This window comes from Chlorocebus sabaeus, chromosome 10 (genome assembly GCF_047675955.1).
Source record: "Chlorocebus sabaeus isolate Y175 chromosome 10, mChlSab1.0.hap1, whole genome shotgun sequence".
Taxonomy (NCBI): Eukaryota; Metazoa; Chordata; class Mammalia; order Primates; family Cercopithecidae; genus Chlorocebus; species Chlorocebus sabaeus.
This window is the reverse complement of record NC_132913.1, coordinates 39977753-39991900: the sequence shown is the minus strand read 5'-3', so window position 1 is coordinate 39991900 and position 14148 is coordinate 39977753. Positions and strand designations below refer to the sequence as shown.

The window sequence follows — 14148 nt, the reverse complement described above, 5'->3', positions numbered from 1 at the left end:
TAGCTTTTTAATGATGTATGTGCTAAAATGGGTTCCACTGTCTGAGTCAATATTTTCTATTAACCCAAACCTGGGCACTATATTTTTAATAAAGGCTTTAACTACATTATTGGCCATTGCATTTGAAAAGGGGATAGCTTCGACCCAGTGAGTGGGGTGATCTATCGCAAGTATGTATTTTAGACACCCTATTGGAGGCATCTCAGTGTAATCAATCTGGATACTTTGGAATGGCCTTAAGCCTGGACCGCTTCCCACAAGGGGTAATCTTTTTATAGTTTATTAGTTTTCTTACAAACTAAGCAATTGTCTGTAACCTGTTTGGCCAGGGTATAAATTTCTGTGCACCCGTAAACTCTTGAGGACTGCGTCCTCAATCGACCCCAGTGGATCTCTTGATGTAGTTGGGATAAGATTTCCCTCATAAGGGGTTTGGATGACATTTCTCTGTGGTTCGGCAACATCCATTTTCCTTCTGAATTCTCTTCAGCACCTATTTTTATTAGGGTTTTTTTTTTTTTTTTCAGTAGAAGAAAAAATGGGGATCACGTTAGAACAAGGAAGGGAAGGAGTTAAGTGAAAAACAGGCATTTTAGAGGAAACGGCAGCCTGTTTGGCTATCTGATCTGTTAGGTTATTTCCTCAACTTTTCAAAAGAAAGGCTTTTCTGGTGTCTGGGGACGTGGACAATAGCTATTTCTTTTGACAACTGAAGGTTATTCAATACTTGGGTGGTATAGATCCTGATGAGCAAGGTCTTGACCTTTACTGTTAATGAGGCCTCGTTCAGTCCAAATTTTTCCAAATGTATGAGCCACTCAAAAAGGCCTACTTAGAATCGATATAGATGGTTCTTCAAGTACTTTAAGGCTTAGCTGAGTGCAAACAGCTTGCAAGTTTGGGCAGACCAATTACTGGGCAATTTTTTTTTGACTCTCTTTGAGTTTGTTTTCATCAATTACTGAATACCCATTGTGTCTTTTTCCCTCAATCACCTGGGAGGAACCATTTATAAGTGTCCTCCTGTCCTGAAGGGAGCTTCTCCTAGGTCTGGTCAGACCTTTGTGTGGTAATCGATTAAATCTAAACATGTGTGCTTTTTTTTTTAGATTTGGATCCCCTGTTAGGAAACCTGCTGGGTTAAGCAAATTATCAGTGGCTACTTTTAAATCATCTTTTTTTTTAAAAAAAAAAAAAACAGAATAACCTTATACTTTAAGATTCTTGAGTCAGCAAGCTACCTCCCTGCTTACTGGTTTAAGATAGTTCTAACTTTAGTGGGGCGTGCTTACTGTCAATTTTTCTCCAAAGGTTAAGTTTTTGGTTTCTTGGACCAATACTGCGGTAGCTGTAATGGATTGGATGTATTGAGGCCATCCGCAAGTAACTGGATCTAAGACTTTTGACAGGAAGGCCACAGGCTGCTGAGTGCCACTGTGTTCTTGGGTAAGCACTCCCAAAGCTACCCCATTATCCATGTTCACAAAATGTGGTACAGCTTTTCCAGGGAAGGTAAGGCTAAGACAGGGGTGGTTATGAGTCTTTCTTTCAGCTCTTTGACCTGATCGACTTCCTTAGAAGTCCACAGGTGGTCAGGCTTCCCCTGGGCAAGTTTTTGATATGAAAGTTTGCTGTGCATATGAGTCAATCTGTAAGTGGCAGTATCCAGCTAACCCTAAAAATTTCCTGAGTTCTTGTTTAGTTTGAGGCAAGGGTAGGGACACAATTCTCTCAATTCCTTCAGGCCCTAGTCTGCACTTATCAAGTGGCCTAAATATTTAACTTCAGGCTCCACATACTGAAACTTTTCCTTTGAAACTCCTAACCCCTCAAACTGCAGATGGTTAAGAATATGTGTAGAGAAGCCAGTTACTTTCTCTATATCCTCACCAGATATAAGAATATCATTGACATATTGGAGTAGGCATATTTGTTTTGGGATGACAACTTTTTATAATAATTGTTCTAAAATTTGACCAAAAAGGTTAGGGAAGTCTGTCTACCCTTAGGGTAAGACTGTCCATCAATACTGTTGTTTCCGCCCTGAATGGGGATCCTCCCACTCAAAAGCAAATATATCTCGACTATCTTCAGCCAGGGGACATGCCCAGAAAGCATCTTTTAAATCTATTACAGTAAACCATTGATGATTATATGGAATGTTGCTGAGAATGGTGTAAGGATTGGGGATAACAGGGTGGGTAGTTTGGACTATTTGGTTAATAGCTCTAAGGTGCTGTACCAGCCGGTATGACCCGTCTGATTTCTTGACTGGCAATATTGGGGTGTTATAAGGGGACGTACAGGGCTCAAAAAGCCTGTCTTTAATAAGACCTTTAATTTTAGGTTTCAACCCTAATCCTGCAGTCTATGGGAATGGGGTATTGTTTTCTCCTTAGGGGGGGCATTAGGCTTGATGTGGATTGGAGAGACTTGGGAGTTTCCCTGGGTTCTCCTCTTTGGATTAATGTATTTTTCATCTGCAGTGATGAGTAGGTTTAATGAGGTGAGGAATCCTCTTGGGCTGACTTGTAGGCCTGTGCCTAACTTCAGCATTAACTCCCTCCCTAATAAGTTAGTCCCTGCCTCAAGGATTAACAAAAACTGAGTATGAACTGATCGATCCTGGTATCTGACCTCTGTGTTTTTTAAAATTTTTCTTTAAATCCTTCTCCTTTTACCTGAGACGAAAAGTTGCTCCAAAGAGTAGGCAATATTAGATGGAGGGAAACAAACAGGCACGAGCCGCCCCTGAATTGACCAAAAAGGTGATAAGCTCATGCTTAGGGCCCACTTCTGAATTTATCAAGGGCTCCTGGTGGGACTCAAGATAAAAGAGACAGAGCCCCTGACCCCCCTATTCTTCCTCAAAAGTCATGAGTGGAAGGGCTTCTTTCTCCTTTTTAAATTTGGGACATCTGTCTTCAAGTGGCCTGTTCTACATTTGTAGCACCTATCTTGCCCTTACCCCCTCTCTGTTCTGAGATTCTTTGACTTTGCTCCCCCATACTCTTTAGAGGGCCTGGTAAATGAGGGCCTTGGTTCTTTAAAGGAGAGTTTGGACCCTTTATGGGTTCTGGCCCCTTGAAGCTCTGTTTAGAAGTATATGGGTTTGGAGTCATCTGTTGGAAGGTGGATAATATAAGTTTTGTCTTTCGTTTTTGCCTTGAATCTCCATCTGTCCTCACGTATACCTTTTGAGCTTTCCTGAGAAGTTCACTTAAGGGATGGTCTTCCCAATTTTGTACTTTTGTAATTTTTTTGAGATGTCTGGCCATCTTCTAGGGACAAATTGGAGTTTTAATATTCTTTGCCCAAGGGGATCTTCTAAATTGAGGCCTGCGTATTGTCTCATTTGCTCTTTCAGTCTATCTAGGAATCTCATAAGCCCTTCATCCATTTTTTGTTGTATATCAAATGCTTTAGAGAGATTTTGGGTTCAGGTACTGATTCCTAAATTCCTTTTATTATTATCTCCCTTAGGTCCTGCGTGTTTTCCCAGTGAGCCAGGTTTTTATTGTCCCACTGGGGGTCTTGGGCGGGGTTTTCTGGTCCACGGTAGGAACTTTTTGACTGGGAGGACGCTCACGTTCCCAAATTACCATAGCAGCCCTACGAATCATACTCCTTTCTTTTCCTGAAGGATGTCCAAGATGTACATTAACTCTACCCAAGTGTATAACTGAGGTCCTAAAAATTGGTCAGTTTTAAGGGAAAGAGAGCAGGGGCCGACTCTTGAGTTGTAGAGGGGAAAGGGAAGTTCTGGATATCCTTTTTACATTGCTCTATTTCATGTTGGAGTCCCTTTAAGGAGGGGTCCTTAGGCTAATAGGGGACAGGCTCCTGGGATGATAATTTCTAAGAGTCAGGATTGTAAGGAGGAGTAATGTGAGTAGGTGAAGGATCTAGAGCGGGATCTGGGGTGGCAGCAGCTGCCTGAGTAGAGGGGTTGGGATCACTGAGCCGGGGAGGATGGTCTAGGGGATCCCATGTGCTGGAGTCTTTGAGCATTGGAACTAACTTATCTAATTTTTCCTTTTGTGATTCTAGATCAGGTTCTTTCCTAGTTGTCTCTAAGGGAAAAAAGAGGACAGGTACCTGCCTCCAATAAAGAGCATAGTCCAGTTCCTCTTGAGAAACTGGGCTTTTGTCATTGACATATTGAATCAAAAACTGAAACATTGCACCCTCATTCGACCCAAACTTTGGCCAGAAGGTTGAGGGTTTGAGGATGAGTCCCCGAGTCCAAATAAAACAGTAATATTTTATCATTTGTTGCTGTTTCTTATGTTTAGTCTTCTCATTATCTTTCCAGTATTTTAATATGAGACCTAGGGGACTATCGGGGGGAATATCTTTACTGCCGTCTTTATCCTTTTTACTCTGTCTTGCTTGGGGTATTTCCCATGTCAGGTCCTAGTTAGACTCAATGCCTCGTATTAGAGACTTCTTGCCTGAAAATTCTTCTCTGGAGACTTGTTAAGTCTCAGTCCCTCGTATTAGAGATTTCTTGCCTATCCTTTAACCCCACCTCCTGGAGGCTCCTTGCACCCTTCTTTTGCTTCATCCACTCTGGCCACTTCCCTCATGCGAATTTAGGCCCCTCTTGGCATTGGGGTGCCGGTATGAGCCCCACAGCAGGATCCGCCGTAAGCTGTATGAAGTGACCACAGAACTACAGATAGGACCCCTCACTCTGCACAGCAGTAGTGCTTAGTACCATTCACACAAGCAGCACTGAAAGCAGTACTGCTTGTGATCATTCACACACACTTTCATCCTCCAGAATATCCCGACCACCAAGGAAATACTTTGTCACCCCTGCAACATTTCTTACCTTGGTCTGTGTACAGAGTTACCTGGTTGTCGCGGTATGTGAGAATCCTTTCCCCAAGCTGCTGGCCTGTATCTTTCTCTGTTGCTGAGAGTCTGGGTGTATTTGTCGCACTGGGTGGGTTCCAGTCTCTACACTGAGGCCACTTCAACGAGGCAGTGGGTCACGCCTCCCCATGAGAAGTGACCAGAGACCTGTTCACCGAAGGAGAATGGGAATCCTGGGTGGGCCCCCAAATTGTTGGAAGTAAATGCTTGGTGTTGCAAAGTGAAAATATACTCAGGCAAAGGTTTTCTCAGCAAGGCAATTTACTTCTGTAGAAGGGTGCATCTTGCGGATAAAGCAATGGCAAGAGCACACTGGACAAGGGAGGGGAAGAGGTTCTTATTCATTACACAGCTGGTCACTACTGTTGTGTCTTTCCCCTATTTGCTAGGGTTGGACCGCACAATCTAAACTGACTCGATTGGCTAATGTTTGTAATTGAACACAGATATCTAGGCAGGAAGGGGAAGGCTATCTGTTATGGAGTAAGGCATGTCTAGACTTGTCAGGGCATGTCAGGGTGCTGCAAGGGCAGGAAGGGTTAGTTACAGCACGGATAACTATAGAAACTAGAGAAACAAAGAACTTGAAGAACTGGGAATTAAAACCTTTTGAAGAGGTATTTATCATCTCTGTCATGATATTTTGCACTGGTGGATTTAAAAGGAAATCCACTTCTGCTTCTTTTTTACTCAGTGAACTCAAAGTGGAAATCTGAATCTTCTCCCAGTCTGAATGGTTCTGTTAGTCATGAAGGACTAGTGAAGGCTGTCTTGAGTTGAAATTCAGTAGGCTTTGTTTTTCGTTATTTAATGAAATTCTTGTATTTATCTTAGACTTTGATTGCTTTTTTTTTTTTTTTTTTTTTTTTTGAGACAGAGTCTTGCTCTGTCGCCAGGCTGGAGTGCAGTGGTGCGATCTCAGCTCACTGCAGCCTCCATCTCCCTAGTTCAAGCAATTCCTTTGCCTCAGCCTCTGGAGTAGCTGGGACTACAGGTGCGTGTCACCACTCCCGGCTGATTTTTTGTATTTTAGTAGAGATGGGGTTTCACCATGTTGGCCAGGACGGTCTTGATTTGTTGACCTCATGACCCACCTGCCTTGGCCTCCCAAAGTGCTGGGATTACAGGCGTGAGCCACTGCGCCTGGCCAGCTTTGATCTTTTTAAACAAAATCACATTATGTTGTGAATGGGATCCTTATCGTTAGGTCTCGATCTTAGATTTAGGCTAAGACTTTTAAAACTAGCTTTTGATAAATGAATGAGCATTAAGTTCTTGTTTGCAAACACCCATTTGGCCATGTGGAATCAAGAAAGTTGTTACTTCTTTGAAAGATGATTTTTCAATAATCTAAGTCATCGTGTATTTATGATCATGTATTTGTTAGGTATAGAAAATTAGACCCTTACTTACACTGAAATAAAGTATAAAGATTTAGCTTGATATACTACTGAGTCTAGCTTGAAAGACTTGGGGCAGGGGGTAATAATGGTCTTGTGTCCTTGTATACTTTTGTCTAAAAGAAGGCTTTGATGACTTTTTAGAGTAAGTTTTAAAGTCATTAATTCTATATGACTTAGTTGAGGCAATGCAATTTTTGTGTATCCCCAGTTATGATTAGAGCTTTTTTTAAAAAGTGTCAGTTCGTTGTCATTTAGCGCTATTTCTAAATTGTGTCACATAATTTGTGTCAAGAATTCTGTCACCGTGCTTATATAAACTTGGAGAGATTATAGCCTATTGAATTTGATCCTCCTGATTGAAAAGTGGATTGGCTAGATGGATTGGATGCCCAATTTACAAATGGGAATAGTAAGGCCCAGAGAATTTAGTGAGTTACTCAGTGACATTGCAGAGCCAGCACTAAGCATGCTCTTAATCTGAGATTGACTTCTTATTAATGTGTATTGGTTCCTATTGAATATTACTGTGGTTTTACAATATTTTCCCTAGGTAACTTAAAAGAACTGAAGCACTTGAGAGCTAGATAAAGAATAGATGAGGGAAGGGGTGACATAAGATATACCTTGATTAAATGGAGACCATTGGTAATACCTATTATTATTTATTAAGCCTGTTTCTAAGTGCCGTATTTGTATTATCACATTTGTTCTCTATAATAATCCTATCAGACAGTTAATGTTTTTTCTCATTGATGAAGAGTTTGTGGTCCAGAGAGGTCAAATAAATTAGCCCAAGTTAAATGGGATAGGAATTCTGTCAGTCTGACTTCAGACCGCATTATCTGTATATATCAGTATAAGACTATATAATTGGGTTAATTTCCTTAGACCCTGAAGGGGTTGCTATACTTCAGCAGTTCTAAATTCTGTAGGTTGAGAGAGTTTCGCAAATTTTGAATACTGGCACTTGTCTTGTTACATGGTAAAGTTCTATTCTGCATGATAACAATTTGTACAAATATTGCCTTTATTTATCTAAATATTTCTTATCAAAAAATGATGTTTTGAATTTATGTTGCTCTGCATCAGGGGTATCCAGTCTTTTGGCTCCCCTGGGCCACTCATAAAAAAAAATAACATTAACAGTAGCTGATGAGCTTAAAAAAAAAAAGCCAAAAAAATCTGAATGTTTTAAGAAAGCTTACAAATTTGTGTTGACACATTCAAAGCTGTCCTGGGCCACATGTGGCCCATGGCCCACAGATTGAACAGGCTTGCTTTAGATGAAGAGGAAGTAGGTTAAATGATTTCCACAAAAAAAGCCACTAGTTTACTTTTGGTTGCTAAGGGTATGCTTTAAACATAGATATTTCCATTTATCTCCAATTGAATGAACGTTTAGTTCTATTTAAAGATTCAGTTTGCATTTATTCAAGATTTTTGGCGTTTATTTGTATATTCATAAAATAATTTAGTGGTATATGAGATAGTTGTTCTAAAATATTAAAACAGCCTTTATAGGTTGTACTTACCTTATGGAATTTTACTTTAGCACACTTAAGAAGAACCCCAAGTAAAAAGGCAGACATGAAACTTACTTAGGTTATGAATTTGCTGCTACAGGTTTGCAGCAAGAATGGTTTTTAAAAAACCACCAGATTTAGGAGTTAGTATTTTTTTCAGGTGAATTTTTTTTTTTTTTTTTTGTAATACTAGACAAAAGATAGGTCCAATTGTTTGTCATTTCTTTCCAGCAGGAAAAACTTTAGAAATAACTATGAAGGAAAGAACTTGTGAAGTCCCCATGTGAAGTTCTTCACTTTTAAAGTGCTTTCTTTTCATATCATGGTAAAGTTGGACCAATTGAATTTACACTTTGTAAAATTCACTCACCGTAGCATTGATACTGCTTTTATTACTACCACTTTTTATTTTCATTTTTTAAAATATGTAGAGTGATAAATGAAATATGTTTGTTTATATCTAACATTAGAAACTTTCTGGGATGCTAAGAATGACTGAACAGGATGTGTAGCGCTCCCTAGTGTTTTGTTCATTTATTTTTTATTTTCCTCAAACTGATGATTCTTCTGAGAACATCTTGATAATTAGTTTTATACTTATTAAAAGAATAGGAAATAGAAATGATTTACATAGTGTAAATATACATATGGTTGGCCACTCATGAATTGTATAAAATATATCAGCTACATTTTTTAAAGTTGCCAAATTTTTCATAATATTCAGATGTTTAACATTTTAGGAAATTTATGTCTCATACAACTAAAAATTTTGAATTATAGCACTTTTACATATTTACCAAAGTAGTTTAAATGGGAATTTGCAAAGCAGTACATGGTTTTCATTTTATAGTATGCTTCACATTAAGTAAATATGAACTACCACTTTGTAGCCTTAAGAATGGTGTGGCTCATGGAATTCGTTGTGGTGTTATTGTAGCAACTAAGTTAAGAATTTTTCCCCTTTATTATTTTGACGCAACATCCCATTTTCATTGAACTTAAATGTTGAGACACAGTATTAGATTTGTGGGCCACATAGTGACATATTGGTAAATGGCAGACTACATACACAATGGTGGTCCTGTTAAATCATATACTACCTCTATGTTTAGATATACAAATACTTAGCATTGTGTTACAGTTGCCTACAGTATTCAGTACAGTAACATGTTATAAGGGTTTCTAGCCTAGGAGCAATAGGCTGTGTATACCATAATAGCTTAGATGTGTAGTAGACTATAACCATCCAGGTTTGTGTAAGTGCATTCTATGATACACAATGATGATATCTCCTGATGACACAATTCTCAGAACATACGGTCATTAAATGACACATGACTGTGTTTTATGTGCCCTTAAGAGTGAAAAGAAAAAAAAAATCTAAATGGAAAATCTGAAACACTCAACAGATAACGTTGAGACACCTCTTCATGGAAAGAAGAAGTATACCTACTGTGACAGAGGAGAGAGCAAAGACATTTGAATGTTTTAACTCTTTTATTATTGGGATGAGGGAGGAAAAAATCACTTTTGAGGATCTGAGCCATAGCCAATTCTCATAAGTTTGCATCTTGTATTCCCATTAACAGTAAGTGTTAATAGATAGCTTAGAAACTTTTAATGGTCTCAGATTGATGGTGCTGCCAAAGTGACTGGCGTAAATCAACACAATTTCTTTAAAAGATTTAGCTTCAAAGAAAGAGATTATAAAAAGTATCTCTATGTTATGTATATCCTAGAATTAATAGAGAATGAGAATCATAACATCGCCACAAAGTAGATTTTTTAGACTTTGAAAAACAGACTTTGGGATTCTCAGTCCTCTAAAGGAACTCTAAATTTCTTAAATTCTTACAGTAGTTTTTCCTACAGAATATAGTATTTTGCATGTTTATTGTTTTGTTCTTTGGTTTTATGTTGACATCACAGTTTTGGTTTAAATTACATTAATGATTGATTTACTTTCAGGATATTCAGTTGTATGTAATTTAGGACTTGCAGTTTGTCAGGTAAAACAAGATTAACTAGTCTTCATCCCCAGAATTTACGGAGATACGAAGGGAGAATGTAGCTTTTTGACATTAAATCTCATTCTATAATAAATACCATGATTTCCGTTCTAAAAGAACATTTCTGAGGTGTTTAAACATTTTAGGTATGGGAAGAAGGTCAATTAAAGAGAGAACTCTGTCAAACTCTGTATGTTCTTTAGTGATTTTCAAATACTGCCTGCTGTAAGTCTCATTGGCCTGGTCTACTAAACTCTTATATATTGGTTTTTATGTGGCTTTGTTTTTAAGTAAGATTTTATCTTTATATGTGTGATAAAGTCAGGATATTTCAATTTGAAATTACATTTATTTGTACAGTCTGCTACTGCCATGAGAGAATGTTCTTTTTTTTTTACGGAGTCTCTCTCTGTTGCCCAGGCTGGAGTGCAGTGGCGCCATCTCAGCTCACTGCAGCCTCCACCTCTCAGCCTCAGCCTCCCAAGTAGCTGGGACTACAGGCATGTGCCACCATGCCTGGCTAATTTTTTGTATTTTTAGTAGAGATGGGGTTTCACAGTAGCCAGGAAGATCTTGGTCTCCTGACATCGTGTTCCGCCTGCATTGGCCTCCCAAAGTGCTGGGATTACAGGAGTGAGCCACCGTGCCCAGCGAGAGAATGTTCTGTTGCTTTATGCAGATTTTACTCTACTTTAAAAAAAATACCTTTAATTCTTAGGAGAAGTTACTTTGATTGGTTTTTCTCTTAAGTTTTCAGGCCTTGATCTGTCAATTTAGCTTAGAATTCTAGTGTTGGTTATGTTACTAGCTTTTGATTTTATATATAGGTTACTTAAAGTAGCAGGCTGTTTCTATGTTGCCTGTCATGTATCTTGGTTGCTTTCCAATGCAACCAGTTACCTGATTCAGCGTATTTTACATTGGCCTAAAGCAAAATTACGAGGATATATCTATTGGCTGGAGATGTATGGGCTGGGAGTAAGCCTAGTTATAGTTCTTTCTAATTTGATTGTTGTATTTTTTCTCCTTACCTTGTAAATTATTTCTCTGATTCTCAGTCTGGATGATGGAGGCTTGCCAGTGCTTCGGTTTTCAAATTCTATACCTTAAAAAAAATACGTACTATTTGGATCATATTCCAAGTCAGCCACCACATTCTTAATAGTCACAATTTTTGTCAAAAAGTTTTGTTTAATGATGTTTAGACAGTTTATTGGTTGTTTTTAACCCGTTAACTCCATGCTACTTTATTTTAATAGGTACCTTAGCCTCGTTTAGTTTCATGGGTCACTTTCACAAGGAATACAATTCAGTGTGTGAATGTTCTTACATAACTTTAGAAGGCTTGAATCTGTATGTTCCTGCTGACCATATGCTTATTTTCTGTTGTTCCTATTTCTCAAAATGTTCATTTACTTTGAAATTGTTTAATAACTGGTTACCTTGTTCCAGTACCTGTGATTATTGTATGTAATTTTTGTCCCCTTCTGAATTTCCTTAGATCTTTTTAATGGTCATTAAAATCAAAATTGTAATGTGGGATTATACTAATATAGAGGAGCATTGGGTCAAATTCTTGAGAAACTTGTGTTAATCTTCAGAATTTATATTCAGACTTAATAGAATTAATTCATAGATTTGAATGGTAGTTGTTGATAAACTAGATTGAGCTCCCAAACTAATATCTTTAGATATTTATGTATGTGCCTTAAGTTTTCTGTACATGAGAGGGGATAGATGACTTGTGATTTAAAACGGGTTTTTTTAAATGTATTTTTTTAGGTCATTGTTTGGATATTAGCACCTTTGATCTAGGATTTTGAAATACGCCACATTATAAAATTTATTCAGTACATGTATTAAAAATCAAAGGTGAAAAATACTGAAAAAATTTTATGCTAAATTCTCTTGCTCCAAAGAAGTGAGAAAAATATGACTGTTGTGTTACAACTAAAAGGAAATTAATGTTTTTTTAAATTCAGGCTAGAAATAACGTAATAGTCCAAACTTATTAAATTTACTTGTTAAAATAATTTTGACCGTATATATAAAAACTGTGACATAAGTATTAAAATAGATTATTGGTAAAGTACTTCATTCATTCAACAAGCACTTACTAAGCATACTATTCACATGGTATAGTGTTTAGTGGTTTTTAATCTTAAGTTATGGGATTCTTAAAGTCATATTAAGTGCTTTGGTCTTATAGTAACCTTTTTTACTTTTATTTTAGATGCCTGGAATGATGTCGTCAGTAATGCCTGGAATGATGATGTCTCATATGTCTCAGGCTTCCATGCAGCCTGCCTTACCGGTAATCATGTGAAAATAACTATTTTCTGTGAAGTAATGTTTTGATTGATTGCTTTTATATATGGAGTAATAATACCTATATACTTGATAGGCAATCATGTTAGCCGTTGAAGTGCCTGTGTAGTACTGTAATAAAATATGAGAATTACTGTGGACTTTCAGTTTCTTTTCTTTTCTTTGTATTTTTGAGACAGAGTCTTGCTCTGTCAACCAGTCTGGAGTGCAGTGAGTGACATGATAACAGCTCACTACATCCTCAACCATCCGGGCTCAAGCAATCCTCCAACCTCAGCCTTCTGAGTAGCTGAGACCACAGGCACGTGCCACCACGCCGAGCTAATTTTAAATTTTTTTTATAGAGATGAGGTCTCCCTGTGTTGCCCAAGCTGGTCTCAAACTCCTGAGCTCAAATTATCCTCCTGCCTCGGCCTCCCACAGGGATGACAGGCATTAGCCACTGTGCTTGTCCTGGATTTAGTTTCTGTAACTTCAATGATAGGCATTTAGATTTTTTCCTATATTGATATTATATGTACATTCTTAATTATTAAGTTAATTTTGTATTAAGACCAGAATATTGAAAAGTATACAATGTGAGCCAGAAACATTTTATTCGTCTGATAACATGTAAGTTTTAAAGGGTAAACATTTACTTCACTGAGTGCTAATTAAAAGTTGGTATAATATGATTTAATACTAGATTTAGAAATCAAGATTTAATTGGAAATCCACATTCTGAGACTTCAGCTGTGGCAAATTAATTAGAAAATCTATTAAACAGCCTTACCATCTCTATCAGGTAGTATAGTAATATAAATTATTACAAAATTCAAATTTAACTTCTTTATTCTTTATGTGGTTGTAATGAACAGATGTGGCATACTCCCTTGAGGTGGTAAGTTTGCAATGTCTTTCCCAAAATCCTAAGACGAGATATATTTCAAAAATTCTTTATAATACTGGAAAGTAACACATTGCATATAATATGTAAACATTTCCTGCGAGGTCCAGGGCAGTGCTGTCTAACTTCAATAATGTTAGTATTTTTGCAGCTAAACTAAACTGAAGTGGGATAAATGAAGTTTGTGGAGTTTCATGTTCATTTAGGGCAGGTTTTGCCACTGTAGTGAGTTTTGGTACCATACTTGAAAAAAGTTGGTTTTCAGAGGGTTTTGGTTTCCAGAATTGTGGGTAAAGCGTTGAGGACCTTGTGTACACTTGGTGACCATATAACATTTAAACTACTCCTGTAGCCTCAGTTTGCTGATCTCCTTTACAATTTATAGCAAGCTCGAGGAACTGAGACCACTAAAAGTTTTGCTAAGAATCTTTGAGTCACAGGCTTGAGGATTATCCATAGCAGGTACTGATTTCACTATGCTTTATGAGGAACTTATATAAAATACAGTTTAAAAGAGATGAATAACACTAATTTCATTTTTCTTCTTACAGCCAGGAGTAAATAGTATGGATGTAGCAGCAGGTATGTATACTATGTATGGTGGTATGTGTTAGACCTCATTTGGACAGTAGCAGCCCTATTATAATGAGGAGTAAAAAAAGCAGGATCTCTTGGACTTTATATAACCTCCTTTTTCTTTTTTCCGCAATAGGAAACTGGGATAGCGTTGACAATTGAAGTCTTTTGGTGGTTGTTGTTGTTTTGAGGTGGAGTCTCGCTCTGTCACCCAGGCTGGAGTAAGTGGCAATCTCGGCTCACTGCAGCCTCCGCCTCCCGGGTTCAAGCGATTCTCCTGCCTTAGCCTCCCAAGTAATTGGGACTACAGGTGCATGTCTGGCTAATTTTTGTATTTTGGTGGAGACCGGGTTTCATTATATTGGCAAGACTGGTCTCGAACTCCTGACCTTGTGATCCGCCCACTTCGGTCTCCCAAAGTGCTGGGATTACAGGCGTGAGCCACCGCGCCCGGCGATAATTGAATTCTTAGGAAATTTTTACAGTTTTAGGTCAGGAGTTCTGGACCCAATTAGGTCTGCAGATTTACTTTGGCCCACACA

General features: G+C 38.0%; 1 protein-coding gene across 23 annotated transcripts in view; it reads left to right on the top strand.

The window, feature by feature from the left end:
- The window catches only part of PRPF40A (pre-mRNA processing factor 40 homolog A), a 63908-nt gene that overhangs the window by 12227 nt on the left and 37533 nt on the right, over window positions 1-14148 (top strand). For all 23 annotated transcript variants that reach the window (XM_073019688.1, XM_073019690.1, XM_073019684.1 and 20 more), the window contains 2 exons: window positions 12050-12130; window positions 13582-13612. In XM_073019688.1, the coding sequence (XP_072875789.1) occupies window positions 12050-12130; window positions 13582-13612 (112 nt within the window). The remainder of the gene's footprint in view (window positions 1-12049; window positions 12131-13581; window positions 13613-14148) is intronic.